Here is a 16,002-nt window from a genome sequence, read left to right on the forward strand (position 1 = left end):
CAGCTCCCTCCATTTGCACCAGGGAGTAGTAACCCCCAGCTCTGAGGAAGAGGAGGTGGCATCCCCTAGGCCAAGTGCAGAGAGGCCTGAGTTCCCAGTTGACTCCAGCCCTCAGAATCCCTGGCAGCTGTGGGGCTTTGGTGGTGGGGCAGTTCCAGCCTTCCTCTCCAACTCCTCAGCCCTGTGTCCTGCTGGGGCCCAGCTGGGGCTATGAAGGCAAAAAGTTCAGCCTCTGGGAAGCCCTCTTCCCCGATTCCTTTCTGGGAGAAGGGGCAGCTCCTCCTAGCCCTGCTTGTGTGTGCGGAGTCACACTGCAGTGCCGAACAGTATTAGCTCCCGTTCCCAAGTGTGGGCTCCATAGGGGCTGGAGGCAGGCCAGGAACTTGCTCCCCGGCCTACCCAACAAGACTGGTACCAATTTCCTTTTCTTACCCTAATCTCCCCAGTAAGCCCTTTGTGGTGGTGGCTGTGCCCCCTATGCCCTGTGGCATTTCCACGTCTTACTGGCAACCACACAACTCAGGGAAAGGAGTGCCTGGGGGTGGGGGGGCAGGCGGGCAGCACTGAGGGACCCTGCCCCTCCCCTCCCCCCAGGCCCCTTTCCCCTGCAGCTTCTCTAAGGTGAGACTGACCCATCTCACCCAGCAGCCACTGCCCAGCCGCGCTCCAGGCTGAAGGCTAGTGTGCCTGCTCCTTAACCACTGCGGACCCCAGAATCCAAGGAAGGCCACTTCTCAACTTGCAGAACTTTTCTTGGGTTTAGAATTGGAATTCCTTGCTAGTGTGTCTTTTGGCTTAAATTTTGTCTTTTGAATTTGAATGCTTAAACTCCAGAAAGAGAAGCAGGAGTGCCAGGCTCCTGATCTTTCCAGTTTAGAAAAGGCTGTGGGCCAGGGAGGGACCACAGGAGCCAAGGCCTGCCTGCCCCGGTCTTTATCCCCTCGGTTTTGTGTTACAAGAGTTGCTGGAGACGGTTTCAGATGATTATTTAATTTGTAAATATTGTACAAATTTTAATAGCTTAAATTGTATATACAGCCAAATAAAAACTTGCATTAACGATTGGTGGGGCTTGTGTCATAGCATCAGTGTGTCGCTCCATTTCCTTGCTGAGGCTGTAGACTTGAGAATAGCCTGGAATCTCCAGGAGTGAGGGTTTCACGTAAGCCAGCACTACCCTTGGGACGCTGTTGACCATGAACTGATTAGGAAGATGTGCCCATTTTACATGTGGAAAAATTGAGCCCCAGAGAAGTTCAATACAGTGGCTTAGGTAAGAGATCAAGTAGGAGAGCCAGGATTTGAAAGCTGTCTTTCTTAGCCAGTTTGATGCTGCCATGGGGTGGGACCTCAGGCCTTTAGCCTGTGACTCCAAGGATGGGGCAAGTGTGAAGGCTAGCTGGGTGGGATGGGATGGCAGGACAAAAGGCTAGCCTTGACTCCAGGTCAGCAGGCTGGGGAGGGTGGCCCTGTGCTGGGCTGCGAGGAGCTTCCAGGCACTCCTCCCTGGTGGTCGGACCAGCCAGAGCTAATCCCTTAACATCCAGGAGCTGGAAATGCTGTCAGGCCCAAGCCTGGTCTGAAATGGAACAGAGACCCAAAAAGGGCCTCCTACCTCTCTCAACCAGATAGAAAGAGCCCAGGGGCTCAAACGGGCACTCTGTGCTGGTGTGCTCAGCACTGCACTTGGAACTTAAGGCTTCCAGGACCCACGCCTGAGAAATCTGTGCTCCGAGGCCTATATCAAGTCTGGCCTAGAGCAATGGCTCAGGGATGTTTGCAGCAGTGAGCCCTAGAGGGCGAAGGAAGAAACATGCCCAGTGGGTCTGCCTTGTGCTACCCCCCCCTCAATTAGACTGGGCTACTGTTTCCACCAGATAATAACCCCTCGAATCTGAATAGCTGAGCCCAAGGAACCCCAATGCAGGAAGGAGCCAAAGTGTGCGAGAGGGACAGCAGCCAATATCTCCCACTAGCTTGGGTGTTCCTGGTTCGTCTCCAGTGTTGGGTAGCTCTCCCCCAGCGCTGACACCTGTGCATAGGGTCCCTTTTATCCCTTTACGCAAGAAAGGCCCGACACTTTGCATTGCCCAAGCCCTTAGCCCTCTCTGTATCCCTGTCCCAGGGGCTCCACACCCACATCCCTCCTCCTGGGGTCCCCTCCTACAGTATGTTGTGATGCTACCATGCAGGTTGCTCAGCTGGGCCTCAGAAGCCCTTCTCCAGGAGCCAGGCTTTGAGCTGCTGGTCAAAGTAGCCCTTAATCCGCAGGGTACCTGTCACCTCATTGACCTGGGTGATGGGTGTCTTCCCCAGCAGTGGGCTCAGAAACTCTTGTACATCTTTCTGCAGGGCCTGGAGGAAGATGACAAATCAGGCCTGGCCAAGAGTCCCTCCCCTCTAGAGGACTCCCATCCCTACAGCCCTCAAAGGGTCAGGACCATACCCAACCTACCCACCCACTTACCCAGATGTCCCCCTCCACCTTCCGGATCACAGTCATCTGGCGGTTGCCATGTGTGATGTCCTTGTAGACAGGGATGTTATGCATCCGAGAGCGCCGCACAAAGTAGGGCAGGTTGGGTGGTGGGTCTGTGACAAGGAGGGAGAGTGATGAGCCAACTCTTTCTGGGCCTCACCCCAGCTCAGCCAAAGCCCTTCCCCTCACAGAGTCTGCAGAGGGTCAGGGCACCCAACTGGATGAAGCCACCTTCAGACTTCAGGTCAGAGAATCTCTTCTCCTCAGTTTAGAGTCAGGACCAAATTATTTGCCCTGGTACCCCAAGGGACCCCCTATGGGGCCAATCCTTGCCCTTCTCCACTGGGTCAGGGAGGCTGAAATCAATCTCTGGAACAAAGGGATTGAGATTTACAAGCACTGAAAACCTACCATATGTTGGGCTCTGCACTAAGGGCTTTATGTGCTGAACAGATTACCTTCATTTTGCTGAAACCGAGGTTGGGAGAAGCTAAGTGATTAACTAAAAATCATACCAGCAGTAAGTAGCAGAGCCCAGTTCAAACCCAGAACTCTGTGACTCCCCAGCTGTGTTCTCAATTATGGAACATAGTCTGCTAGGGGGAGAGGAGAGATCCGAGCTCTTGGGTTTTCCCTCTGTGCTTTACTTTTCTCCGTATGGGATGATCCCATCCCAATAGTGTCGATGGATGGGTACCAGTGAATCAGAGGGCTCCACTCCTGGGCCCTTCCTTGGGTGTATCTCAACATGAGTCCTGAACCCACTAGGGAATCCAGAACCTCAGCTAGGGCAGGCTGACCACTGGCGGGGAGAATGCTTCCCTACAGCCTTCAGACCATCCCCATCACCCAGCTCACCTCTGGGAGGCTGCCAGCCACTGGGGGTGGGATAATGTTCATGCCTTGGGGGTTTGGGGATCCTGGTTGGGGGTAACAGGCGCTCCACAAACTGGTATTCATCCACGGACTCCACAAAGCTGGGGTAATCTGGAGGCCCCTGGGCCTGGCTCTGAGGCAAAACAAACAAAAAACCCTTGCTTCCAACAGCCCACCCAACACAGGATAGGCAGAACTTCAGCAGGAAGAGAAAGGAAACATTATAGGCAGAGAAAATGGTGTAAATAAAAGGCTGGGGGTAGGTGTGAAAGTTGTCAGAATTAAAATGAAGTCACGTGGATTAAAAATATTGACAAATAGAGCCGGGGAAGGCCACGAAGAGAGGGTTCTCATGCACAAATGCCTGATAATGAGAACTGTCGCAAAAGACTGCAAAAACCACAAACTTGCACAAAGGCCACAGCAATTGTACACAAAAAAACACTTCTTTAAGGATATCTGCCCAGCAACTGACTATGAAGCTTGGACTGGTGCCACCCTTGTTATTGATCCTGGTAGCCAAGGATAATTACCTCAAAACAATTATGTAATCCTCATGTTTCCTTTAAAAGCTTTTGTCTTCCTTTACCTCCCTGAATACACACTTAGCTTATGCCCATTACCAAATAAATATTATTTTCTTTTAAACAGTCACTGCCTATTATTTAGCTTGACATAGGAAAGCACTAGACTTCAGTTTTCCAGGGTGCAGATTGCAGGTGGGACTTCAAGAGAAGCTCAGGTGCACGGAACAGCCTGCCTCTCTTAGGATTTCTGTAGGACTCAAAAAACAAGTATATTTCCAAAAAGCCGATCAACCGTAAGAACAACCAATATGGCATTTGTCAATATTTAAGTTTCCTCTGAACATCCTGGTGAAACATTCTAGTTCTGGATTAGGTACTTGAAGCAAACACGATAATTCCCCATTTACACTCACATGATAGTACCCCTCCCCTTATCTAGAAAGTTTTAGCCTCATATAGACACTGCCAGGCACTGTACTAAGTGCTTTATGGGCATTGTTTTCACTTAATTCTTATAATGTGACAGATTAGGCATTTTTTTACACCTGAAAAGGGTTGACATTAAGAAATAATTATACAGCTGAGTGTGGTGCCACACGCCTGTAAGTCCCAACTACTCGAGAGGCTGAGGCAGGAATAGATCGCTTGGGCCCAGGAGTTTGAGGTTGCAGTGAGCTATCCTGATGCCACTGCACTCTAGCAGGGGCGATAGAACGAGACTCTGTCTCAGGAAAGGGGAGGGGAGGGGGAGGGGAGAAAAGAAAAGAAGAGAATAGAAGAGAAGAGAAGGAAGGGAAACAGAGAGAGAGAAAGAGAAAGAAAGAGAGAGAAAGGAAGGAAGGAAAGAAGGAAGGTAGGAAAGGACAGGAAAAAAAGAAAGGAAGGAAGAATGAAAAAGAAAGAAAATAAAGGAAGGAAAGGAAGAAAGAAAAGAAAAAATTAAATTAAAAACTATCTACTCAAGGTCACACTCCAGTCTGTCCTCTCATTCTCCAGCCTAAAGATCCTTTTTGGACACTTCTCCCAACAGGCACTCTGGAGTTCTGATAGGGTCAGGGTTACAAGGAGAGAAGGGAAGCAGAATGACGTGGCTTGCACATCAGGAGCTCTGGGTTCCCAAAGGTGTCGCCAATGATTTGGGACCGGCCCCTACTCTGTGGAACGGTTTCCCCTTGGAAAAATTAGGCAGCGAGAGTCGATGTGCAGCTCCTCTGAATCCTGACTAACCTGGGCTGTCCTGCAGCCAAATTCCAACCACCACACTGGTCCCAAAGCGAACTCCAGTCTCTGCCACTCTCTTTCAGTCTTGTATCTACACTCGAGACAAGTGACCCCGATTAGAAGGGAAAACTAAGGCCCCAACTAGCGATGCGACTTTCAGAGTTACAATGAATAACAGTGAGCCTCACACCCAGCCCGCTGCCCTCAGATCCAAGCTCAGAACTCTCACCAGCTGCCGTAACCCACAGCCCCGCTGGACGACGGGTCGCCAGCCGCGTAGGGTAACCCGCAACATGGTAGCTGCCATGTTGGAATGCTCCGCCTACTCCAGCCTACTGCGCGCGCAACCGGCCTGGTCCCACCCCCGCCTCCCCCCGTCTTGCATGCGCTGCCTGGGACGGAAGAACGCCTGCGCAGAGCGTAAGGAGGCGGAGCTAGGGCGGCCTTGGGCGGTGCAAAAATCAGAAGCCCGCGCGGTCGCTCAGCAGTGACGTAGCACGCAACCGGCGGTGAGGACGTGCGCGTCCTCGCTTCTTCCTCTTTCTCGACTCCATCTTCGTGGTAGCGGCAGTGGAGGCTGTGCTTCAGGTAAGACTTGGGCCACAGCTAAATTCGGAGGGCTTAGTAGCAGCTTGCCCGCGAGGTCAGAGGGCGCAGGGGAAATCGAGGGGCGGGGGTTGCTCCGTGGCCCTGGTCCAGTCAGGATCCGAGCTCCCTGGCAGACCCGGCCTTCCACACGTGAGCCACCGCAACCAGTTCCCTCTCGGCGCGATCCCTCTGGGCTGCTTTCCATTCCCTGACCGTCTCTCTAACAGAGCATTTCTTCTCTTCTCTTACAAGCCGCCTTTATTTCTTCAGTCGCCAACATGCAGCTCTTTGTCCGCGCCCAGGAGCTACACACCCTCGAGGTGACCGGCCAGGAGACGGTCGCCCAGATCAAGGTAAGGTTACTTGGTGCTCCTTGGACTCCATCCTCTTTTGCTTTTCATCGTCGAGCCGCTCGAGAACGCTTCTGAGTCTTATTTTTCCTTGTAGGCCCATGTAGCCTCACTAGAGGGCATCGCCCCGGAAGATCAAGTTGTGCTCCTGGCAGGCACGCCCCTGGAGGATGAGGCTACCCTGGGCCAGTGTGGGGTGGAAGCCCTGACAACTCTGGAAGTAGCCGGCCGCATGCTTGGAGGTAAGTGGGGGAGGAACGTTGTTTCAGCTGCCTATAAGCTCCTAATGGATATGGGGTGCGTGGTCCTGGCAGCTCAGTGTCATTTCTGTGGCAAAACAGATAGTGATTTCCAGTGTCCTCGTATCAGGGTAATCCTTCATGTTTACCGCCCTCTGAAAGAACTCCTAAGAGGTCCATGGGAGACTGATCCAGATGGTAGTTATTTTTCAGCCACTTACCAGATTCTTATGTGGCTCTCATTTGTCTCACTAAAAAATCAGTAGGTCAGACTGCATTCTGAAGGTGGTGTTCGATTCTTCTTTAAAGTCTGAACAATCCTGAACTTGGTCATAGGCCAATTTCTGCAACTTTGTTCTCACTACCTGTTGGGCCCAGCTTGTCTTTAAAGGCTTGAGTTGAAGGAGGAGGGATTCTGTTGGGTGCTGCTTTCTTGCTCTCTTACCTGCTGCTGTCCTCCTTTCCCACCACAGGTAAAGTCCATGGTTCCCTGGCGCGTGCTGGGAAAGTCAGAGGTCAGACTCCTAAGGTGAGTGAGAGTATTGTTTGGACTTTGTTTTTTCCTATCACAGCTAAGTCGAGACCCTGGACTTTTGCCCGATCTGCCTTTTCCCTCCCTGGAGATAAACCCAGGGGAAGGGATGCTAGGCGTGGAAGAGGTCAACCAGAGTTTGATTAGCCTTCCTTTTTCCCAGGTGGCCAAACAGGAGAAGAAGAAGAAGAAGACAGGCCGGGCCAAGCGGCGGATGCAGTACAATCGGCGCTTTGTCAATGTTGTGCCCACCTTTGGCAAGAAGAAGGGCCCCAATGCCAACTCTTAAGTTCCTTGTAATCCTGGCTTTCTCTAATAAAAAGCCACTTAGCCCAGTCATTTCACTGTTTTCATTCATTTGCAGGGCCGCAGGGAGAGGCATGGCTTCTAGGGTTCTTCATCTGTCCCCTAGAAGAATGGTGAGACAGATAGAGCCGAGGCCCTTTGTCTGGGGGAAAGTGGCAAACTACAAGAGAAGGCTTCCTGTGAAGAAGCAGTAACCCCAGATGCCAGCCCTTCAGATGCAGAGTTGGGGAAATCCCTGATAATTTACCCCCAAGTCCTTCTTTTTCATCTTACAAACAGAAGGTAGCAGGAATCATTGTGATGGGAGGTTTGTTATGGAGACGGCAATGGAAAGGAGGGAGGGAAACGGTTTGGGTAGAAGATGAATCTGGCCTTTCCCTGAATTTGGGACCAGCTGTGACCTTGGTAGAGTCCAGGGCGGGAAACTGGTCTGCCTCAGCTTTAGAAATCGATTTTGCCTTTGCATTGGCACCATAGTGACCGTGACCATGTTTGTACTTCTGTGATTGCTTGACTGGCCTTGCTTATGTAATGACACCTGTGATTGGATAGTTGATGTTTGTTTTGGCGTTGGCAAAAGTAGAGTTCTTCTGGGGCCAATTCAAGGTTCCCTCTAGCAAAGGATATAAAATGCTTAGCTTAGCACCTGCCTCATAGTAAGCGTGCAAATATTGGCTATTTTTAACTCTGGTGTTTAAAAAAAAAAAACATGGCTTTTGCCTTCTAGTGGTTTAGATTTTTGTGGTGGAAAGTGAGGAAAACAGTTATAAGTGTTAGGGCCTCAAAGAAAGAAAAGGTGCTATAATGAAAGTGCGGGCAGGGTGTACACAGACATACTGAAGAGTGTCCCTAGGGAAGATCTCTGAAGATGAGATGTGAGAGACTTGAAATGAGCTGATCAAGTGATGAGCTAGGGAAAGAATGACACCAACAGAACTGCAGGTGCAGAGGTGATGTCTCGGGGTGGATAGGAGGGGTTTGGGTTTGGGTTTGGGTCCAGGTACAATGGAGGTGTCACAGAGGGTTTTGAGCAAGAGACAGATGTGATCCGACTGTGATCTCAATTTCTCTGGTAGCTCTTTCTGGAGGGCTGGAGGGAAAGTTAGGAAAACCACTTATGGTGTCATCCAGGTGAATGGGCAAGGTAGCTTAGACCACCAGTAGTAGTAGGGATGCAAAAAAAATCTTTAAGTACATCCAGATATTGGTAGGGAAATAGTGTGATCTGTATCAAAACAAATAACACGGTATTTTGGAGGCAGAAATGACAGGATGTAGGATTGCATGTGAGGGGAGAGGAAAAAAAACAGGGCTTACGTCCAAGGGTGCCGTGGATTAAGACTGCACCTAGCTTAGCACAATTTGCTTCGTCACCCCTATAGTACCACAAGACTAAGCTCTGCTAGGATAGGGACCTCATCTCTTTTTGATGCTCATTGTGTTCTGGGCACCTAGTATGGAATCTACACACCTAGTAAGTTCAATGACACGATCCACATTATGGGATGTTTCCTGGAGGGTTCTGATCTCAGGGGTCAAGCTTCAGTTTGGCTTTCTTGTTCTATTCAACCTAGACGTACTTGACATCTTAAACTTTTTCTTCTCAGAAGCCTGCCTGCCTTGCCAGGAATTTGGACTTAAATTCTCCTTTCTTCTTTGCCTCTTCCAACCATGTCTGCATCTTCCCAGTTAGTCCTGGGTTTCTGGATCTTGGCTTGGGCCAGAGTTCTACTGTTTACCTCACTATTGGATGAAAGTGTGAGTGGCAGGGGAAGGGCACTAACTCTTAAGTTTCTGCCTATAAACACATAGATGAACAATTTTTTGATAAGACTTTTCCCCCCTCGGGATTATTTTCTTAGGATAGAATCCCAGAAATGGTATTGCTGAATTAAAAAATAAGTTGGATGAATGGCGGTGATACTTAATGAGAGTATAGATATTTAATGAAGAGACCGGTTTGGAGGAGGAAATCAAATAAGAGCCCAGATCTTTCCTAAATATTGCTTTCTGCGGAAGAGAGGAAATGCCCCCAACACACCCGGGGGAGGCTAGGTGTCCCCATCTTGGTCTTTGTTGCACTCTAACTGCCCCTTTGTCTATGCCCCCCAGTGAAATAGCGGCTCCTTCACGCAAGGTCCCCCCTCATCTTCCACAGACCTGGCGCAATTAGTGGCCCAAGTCAGATGCTTAGCAAAGACTGGTTTCTGCCACAGCGCATCACAGTGCTTAAAGGAAGCTATTTTTTCCTTCAGGCAATCTGGGGCCACGTTTTAGTGCGACCACTAGGGGGCGAGCTGGGACCGGCGGAAGGCTCGCTTGAGCTCTTTTTCTGATCTCGCTGCGCCATCGTGCTGGGCGGGGCTTGTACGTGACGACCGGCTTCTGCGCCTGCCCAAGCACTGCTTGGGAGTGGGGTGGGCGTGGCTTCCGCGTGTGGGTGGGCATTGCCGAGAACCCTCGGAAGCATTGCCTAACCTGAGTGCTCCGTCAGCCGGAGGCGGAAGTACCGAAGAAGCGCCGGAAGTTGGACAAGAGCGGTGTGCGCTCGCGGGCAGCACGCAGCGCGGTTGCCATGGAGCCGGCCGGGCCCTGTGGTTTCTGCCCGGCAGGAGAGGCCCAGCCGGCGCGTTACACTTGCCCTCGCTGTAACGTGCCCTACTGCTCGCTGCGCTGCTACCGGGCGCATGGCACCTGCGCCGAAGACTTCTACCGAGACCAGGTGCTGGGAGAGCTCCGAGGCCGCAGCGCCTCGCCCAGCCGCCTGGCAAGCGCCCTGCGCCGGCTGCGCCAGCAACGCGAGACTGAGGACGAGCCCGCGGAGGCAGGCTTCAGCCCCGGCCCGGCGCCCGGCGGCCTGTCAGGACTCTGGGAGCAGCTGGCGCCGGCCGAGAAGACGGCTTTCGAGCGGCTGCTGAGCCGCGGCGAGGCCGGGCGGTTGCTGCCTCCGTGGCGGCCGTGGTGGTGGGGCCGCAGGACTGGACCGCGGCTTCTGGAGGAGGTGGATGATGCCTCGGGCAGTGACGCCGGGGAACGGGAGCCCGCCCCTGCGAGGACCACGCTGGGATTGGTGAAGGATGGTGCCGCCGCGGAGCCCGCGGCCGCCGAGCGAGTTCTTGGAGACGCCCCGGGGGCCTGTACGCCCGCCGTACCCACCTGCATCCCCGCGCTGGCCAGCTTGAGCCGTGGCCCACTCTCGCCGCTCGTTCGCTTCCAGCTGCCCAACGTGCTGTTCGCCTATGCGCACACTCTGGCCCTCTACCATGGCGGTGACGACGCGCTGCTGTCTGAGTTCTGTGCCTCGCTGCTGGGCGTTTCCGGAGCCCTGGGCACCCAGCAAGTCTTCGCCTGTGCGGAGGAAGCCCTGGAGGCCGCAGCCCACGTGCTAGAAGCGGGCGAGCACCCCCCTGGGCCCCTGGGTACGCGGGGTGCTATGCTCGAGGCTGCCCGCATCTTGCAGGGCGAGGGCCCAGCCAACCAAAAAGGCTACACGTTGGCAGCATTGGGGCACCTGGTGCAGACCCTGGGCTGGGCCCGAAAACAGGCCGTGGATAGGGAAGAGCGAGATCGCCTTTACCGGGCCCGGAAGAAGTGCCAGTTTCTGCTGGCTTGGACCAACGAAAATGAGGCAGCCCTCACACCCCTGGCTCTAGACTGTACCCGGGCCCACAGAACCCATGCTGTGGCAGCGGAGGAGGTGGCAGCCCTCACTGGGGAGCTGGAGCGGCTGTGGGGAGGCCCCATGCCACCTGCCCCAAGGACTCTCATTGAGGAGCTCCCTGGCTAAACTAGGGATCCTTGAGTTTAATAAAGCTGTGACTGGTCTGCCCTGTTGGCAGTGCCCATTTCTTTATTTATTTTTTTTAAGAGATGGGGTCTCTATTGCCCAGGCTGGAGTGCAGTGGCATGATCACAGCTCACTGCAACCTCAAACTCCTGGGCTCAAGCAATCAGTGACCATTTCTGAGTGATAGCTGTTGTCCCAGCTGACCGCAGACTCTTGGGTCCACATACCGACTCCCAGCTTCTCCCTGATCAGTGCTGACCCAGCCAGTCATCAATACCCTGGCCCCAGAGTGGGAGAGAAATGCACCAAGGGTTCCAGATGTTTATCCAAAGGAGGAAGAGCATTTCCATTTGGGGGCACTGGCTTCATTTTCTCCTTGCCTCAAACCACCTCTTCTCTGAGGCCATTCATCCCTGCCTGGTGGAGCTGAAGGCTGGGTAGATTGCAGGCCCGTGAGTCCCCAGTGTGTCCAGGGTCCTGGTCCTGGGTGTGCTGGTGGATGGGTGGGCACATGCCCTTCCTGGGGCAGTGAAACTGCTTCAGTAGACGTAGGGCACGATGCGGTAAGGCACACGCCGGCAGTATTCATGCCAGGCCAGGCCATACTTCTGCAGACACTGCCGCTCATCCCGGGCCTCACGGTGCACCAGCAGTGCAGCGAAGTAGAGGAGGTAGAAGTAGGGCAGCAGGTGGGACACCCCTGTAGGGAGGGGAGGCTCTGTGACCACCCCACCACCCCACAGTTCACAGACGTTCCCATGTCTAATGGCTCACAGGGCATCAGGGCTCAACAATGAAAGGTTCAAGGTCTGCAGTGAGGCCCACAATATTAGGTTGGCACAAAGGTGTGCCCCAGCCACACTGGGTCCATCCCCAGCTCCGTGACTATATTACAGTATACCTAGACTGGGCATCTGTGGTCACCATGCCACCCCTGCCCTTCACAGGGCCCTGCCCATGCCCACCCAGGCCACTCACCACAGGGCAAGGACCAGGCCAGAGCCATGATGAGATCTCCAAGGTAGTTGGGATGTCGGACCATACCCCACCACCCAGACACCAGCAGCTGCCGTCCTGTAGCTGTAGAGATGGTTTCAAGGCCTGGGAAAGATAGGTAGCAGGGTGGGGAACTCCCAGGAAGCCCAGCTGCCCGACTGCACCCATGGCACCCTAGAGACCCAGCTCACCAGCCACTCTGGGATCAGAAGGATTCCTTCGGAAAGTGTTTTTCTGGGAATTAGCCCCACGGAAGACGTAGTAACCGATGGCTGGGGGAGAGTATGAGCAGGCGGTCAAGGTTGAGGTTCATAGCCTTCTGCCTGACCCTGGCCATCCACCCAACCTGTCCACAGCCCAGACTCTGCTTGGACACCCAGGACCTTGCCCCTAGCTTTAGAGAAGCTCCTGAGGCTTAACACCTACCTAGTGGGTGCTGCATAAACAGGGAATGAATGACAGGGGGAGGGGAAGTGATAGGCACACCTTGCTGCCCCTTCCTGACTGACCGTTGATGAGGCAGATGACGGAGGCCATGGGCAAGCCCAGAGGTTGTGGGTGATACAGCAGGAACTGGGCCTGCAGGCTGTAGGTGAAGGGCACCCAGGCTAGGTCCCCAAAGGCCAGCATGAAGCCAAACCCATCATGTGTGATGTCCATGGTGGTGAGGACAGCCTCCTGCAGGGACAGGACCCAGACACGCTGGCTCAGTACCCACCAGGTCCTCAGACACCCTCCCATCTCCCTTGCCCAGTTCAGCCTCACCTCGTGCCAGAGAGCATCACCCACATAGAGTAACTGGAAGCCATTGACCAGCCACATGGCCAGTGAGGGACTCCCCCGCAGCTCCGCCTCCTGCACCAGCAGGGCCAGGTTAATGATGACCTGAGGGGAAAGGGGACAGGGTTGTCATGTCCACAGAGGTGGCAGCACCTGGGCAGAACATTGGTGGCTTTTGCCCTTCTGTCACCTATCACAGTCACACGGTAGCCCTTTGTTGAGTGGATTCAGGGCCCGTACCCAGGGACACAAGGACTGTGGAGCACTGCCTCCCAAAGTGCTGGCAGCCTGTTTGCTCTCACTTTGTGGGGAGCAGCCCAGGAGCAGGTGGGCACTGGGACTCCAGCGTTCAAACAGACCTGGTTTTGAATCAACTTCACCACTCAGCCAGATTGCTCATGCTCTCCAAAGCCCACTTTCCCCACCCCCATGTGGAAGATGGAGCTAAGGACTTGATGGCATCCTGCCATGGAGCGCTAAGCACAGCACTCCTGGTACATGGTAAGCACTCAGTGGTTAGCTGGAGCCAACCTGTACTGAGGACCCGTGTTTTAGTAGCTTTGAGCTCGATTCTTTCATTAAGTTTACCTCTTCTAATCCTCACAATAATCTTGGGAGAAAGCTTTAATTTTTTTTTTTTTTTTTTTTTTTTTTGAGACAGAATCTCACTCTGTCACCCTGGGTAGACTGCAGTGGTGTCATCATAGCTCACTGCAACCTCAGACTCCTGGGCTTAAGTGACCCTCCTGTCTCAGCCTCCCGAGTAGATGGGACTACAGGTGCACGCCATGATGCCCTGCTAATTTTTCTATTTTCAGTAGAGATGGGGCCTCACTGTTGGTCTTGAACTCGAACTCCTGAGCTCAAGCGATCCTCCCTCCTTGGCCTCCCAGAGTGCTGGGATTAGAGGCGTGAACCACTGTGCCTGGCTGAAAGCTTTAATTTTATCCCATTTCACAGATGAGGAAATAGCCACAGAGGCTGATGTGCTGGTGGTCAGGCCAGGATCCAGATCCATGGTGGGCACTTGGCGCCCCTGCCTCAGATGAGATCATTTCCAGGGTGACATGAGAGACCTTGTAATTTTGGCTGCAGTCCAGCATGGATGATTATAACCAAAGAACCCAGTTAAAATGCTGTAGAATGCTGTAGAGGCCACCAGTGACAGATGGATTGCTAACCCAGTGATTAATTTTAAGTTCTGCACTGCCTTGACCACCAAGGAGCATGTGATCACTCTCCTGGAAATAGACTACGCCCGATTGCTCTATTTAAAATTGCACGTGCTGTCCTAGCTCCCACAGTGCTTTGTTTCTCCATAGCACTCATCATTCCTGGCATGCTATCTATACTTATTTTTTTTGTCTGTCTGTTCCTCTAGATCGTAGGCTCTATGAAGCAGAGATTTTTTTTCTCCTATAATTTTTTTCTCTTTTGTCTCCCGGTACCTAGAGCAGTGCCTAGGGCACATGGTGGACTCAGCAAATGTTTGTGGAATGAATGAATGATTAATGATTTATGTCTGCACAATTTTGGCCTTGCCCTTCCTAAGCAAGACTCCCCCATCCCACCCCTCCCCCTGGCCCAAAGCCAGCTCAGTCAAGCCCAGCATACCCAGCCAATGAGGCCAGGCCGAAGTTCGCAGAAATATTTGAAGTCAAAGAAATAAATGCGAGGGTTGAGCTCCCGTCCCAGGAAAAAGTCGTAAATTGGATTACCTGGAGAATAATGGGGGGTGAAGGTGGAGGCAGGCTCCCCTGCCTGCCTCCATCTCCACCCCCTGGGACTCCCCCTCTCACCTGAGTTCCCCCCAGGTGCCAGGGCGGAGGCAGGGGCTACCAGAGCCTTCATATAGAGAAAGAGGCTGAAGATGAAAGCGGTGAAGGTGGCCGAAAACGCCAAGGGCAGGAGCATTTCTGGGAGTGCCCCCAGGGGCAGCCCGGCTGACATCCCCAGCCCCACCAACAGGGCTGTCAGGACCAGGGCCTGGAAGCCTGAACCACAGCACACACTGAGCCCTGGGGCTGTGCACCTGTACCCCCTCCCCTCAAATACATACATACACGCCCCAAAGCTCAGGGAGACCACAGACCTCGCCCCAAGCATTAGGTGCCCCCGTGGCCTTCTGGGAGGTCACCCTACCACACTGCTCTGGTGCATAGAGTAGCAGTAAATGAGGTAGGGGTGTGAGGACAATGGACGCGGAGAGATCCCCCCGGCGTCTGTCCTGGGCGTAGAAAAGGCACGTAAGGGAGCTTGGAATCGGGGCTAATCTCCACGGACCTCCCAGCAACACCTGAGCTCCACCCCCACCCGCGCAACTGCAGTGCAAGGGCCCGTCCCCCAGGCACCGTTAATGGGGTAGCACAGACGACTCTTGTCCTTCAATTCCTGCCCCTCGGCCACCTAAGGATACAAGGGGCTCTGATAAGGGTTTGAGGCGGTACCTTCCCCCTCGCCGAGCCCCCTCCGCCTCCCCTGAGCGTCCGCGAGCAGAGCCCACACCTTGCGCGCCGGCAATAGGTAGAGCGCCGCCTGCAGGCCGAGCCAGGTGAGCCATAGCAGCAGTGCCTGCGGGCTCCACAGCGCTTCCAGCCCCGGCAGGTAGGGGGGTGGGCCCAGGAGGCGCGCGGGACCGGAGCGGGCCACCAGGAGCAGGTGGAACATGGTGGCAGGCAGCAACAGCAGCAGCGCCGCAGCGCCTGAGGGAGGGAGCCATGGCGTCGGGCGTCCGCTCCCAGCTCCCTCCCCCTGACCCCACAGGCGCCCAGTTTTCTCCTGGGCTCCCTCAGCATTCCCAGCCCTCCGCCCCCAAGCTCTCCTCTGCCTCAGTCCCGTTCCCTGACTTCCATCTTGGTCCACCACCCTCAGACCTCCTTGAAGACCGTCCTGCTCCAACTCCCAGTCCACTCCACAAATCCCCCGCTCTTCAGCACCCAGGACCGGCTCCTTCTCAGCTCTCTCTCTCCAAACACCCCCCTCCGCCCCCGCAAACCCCAGGATTCCCCCAAAGCCTTCCACCTTCAAATCCTGCCCCAGTCCTGGCTCGTAGCTCACCCCCTCCAGCTCTCCCTCGCTCAGCCTCTGCGCCAAGCCCCTTCTGTCCCATTACCCAGAGGACCCCCGAATTCCAGCGGGGCCCGGGGACCCTGAGGAGGGGCCATGGTCTCTGCTCTGCCGGAGAGTGGGAGCTCACAAAAGTCGGTCAAGGAAACACAGACCGCCCCATCCCCTAGGAGATGGGCTGGGCGATGCAGACGATCCGGCCCGCTGAGCCTGCACCTGTCTCGACGCTGAGCTCGGACAGTAACCGCTCTTGTC

General features: G+C 54.2%; 4 protein-coding genes across 7 annotated transcripts; 2 read left to right on the top strand and 2 right to left on the bottom strand.

Annotated features, from left to right (window-relative positions):
• Positions 1 to 2,203: 2,203 nt before the first annotated feature.
• Positions 2,204 to 5,542, bottom strand: MRPL49 (mitochondrial ribosomal protein L49). The gene is made up of 4 exons (XM_069471613.1): positions 5,333 to 5,542; positions 3,338 to 3,488; positions 2,468 to 2,592; positions 2,204 to 2,355 (listed from the first exon to the last, which is right to left on the bottom strand). Exons 1-4 carry the CDS (start codon positions 5,408 to 5,410, stop codon positions 2,209 to 2,211), a joined length of 501 nt encoding a protein of 166 aa, XP_069327714.1. The 5' UTR covers positions 5,411 to 5,542; the 3' UTR covers positions 2,204 to 2,208.
• Positions 5,543 to 5,631: 89 nt separating this feature from the next.
• FAU (FAU ubiquitin like and ribosomal protein S30 fusion) lies at positions 5,632 to 7,147 on the top strand. 2 transcript variants are annotated; one of them, XM_069471614.1, is made up of 5 exons: positions 5,632 to 5,691; positions 5,944 to 6,044; positions 6,139 to 6,283; positions 6,754 to 6,809; positions 6,976 to 7,147. In XM_069471614.1, exons 2-5 carry the CDS (start codon positions 5,970 to 5,972, stop codon positions 7,099 to 7,101), a joined length of 402 nt encoding a protein of 133 aa, XP_069327715.1. In that variant the 5' UTR covers positions 5,632 to 5,691; positions 5,944 to 5,969; the 3' UTR covers positions 7,102 to 7,147. The 2 variants fall into 2 exon arrangements, with proteins under 2 accessions (XP_069327715.1, XP_069327716.1); XM_069471615.1 differs by having other exon boundaries at positions 5,640 to 5,673.
• Positions 7,148 to 9,364: 2,217 nt separating this feature from the next.
• ZNHIT2 (zinc finger HIT-type containing 2) lies at positions 9,365 to 10,933 on the top strand. The gene has a single exon (XM_069471619.1). The coding sequence runs from the start codon at positions 9,694 to 9,696 to the stop codon at positions 10,903 to 10,905; it is 1,212 nt and encodes a 403-aa protein (XP_069327720.1). The 5' UTR covers positions 9,365 to 9,693; the 3' UTR covers positions 10,906 to 10,933.
• A 38-nt stretch (positions 10,934 to 10,971) lies between these two features.
• On the bottom strand, positions 10,972 to 15,986 carry TM7SF2 (transmembrane 7 superfamily member 2). Of its 3 annotated transcripts, XM_069471616.1 has the most exons (10): positions 15,794 to 15,986; positions 15,187 to 15,383; positions 15,033 to 15,087; positions 14,481 to 14,675; positions 14,296 to 14,399; positions 12,667 to 12,786; positions 12,411 to 12,579; positions 12,093 to 12,173; positions 11,884 to 12,006; positions 10,974 to 11,605 (listed from the first exon to the last, which is right to left on the bottom strand). In XM_069471616.1, exons 1-10 carry the CDS (start codon positions 15,843 to 15,845, stop codon positions 11,445 to 11,447), a joined length of 1,257 nt encoding a protein of 418 aa, XP_069327717.1. In that variant the 5' UTR covers positions 15,846 to 15,986; the 3' UTR covers positions 10,974 to 11,444. The 3 variants fall into 3 exon arrangements, with proteins under 3 accessions (XP_069327718.1, XP_069327717.1, XP_069327719.1); XM_069471617.1 differs by lacking the exon at positions 12,093 to 12,173 and having other exon boundaries at positions 10,972 to 11,605; XM_069471618.1 differs by lacking the exon at positions 15,033 to 15,087 and having other exon boundaries at positions 10,975 to 11,605.
• Positions 15,987 to 16,002: the final 16 nt, after the last annotated feature.

Source organism: Eulemur rufifrons, chromosome 6 (genome assembly GCF_041146395.1).
Source record: "Eulemur rufifrons isolate Redbay chromosome 6, OSU_ERuf_1, whole genome shotgun sequence".
Classification (NCBI taxonomy): domain Eukaryota; kingdom Metazoa; phylum Chordata; class Mammalia; order Primates; family Lemuridae; genus Eulemur; species Eulemur rufifrons.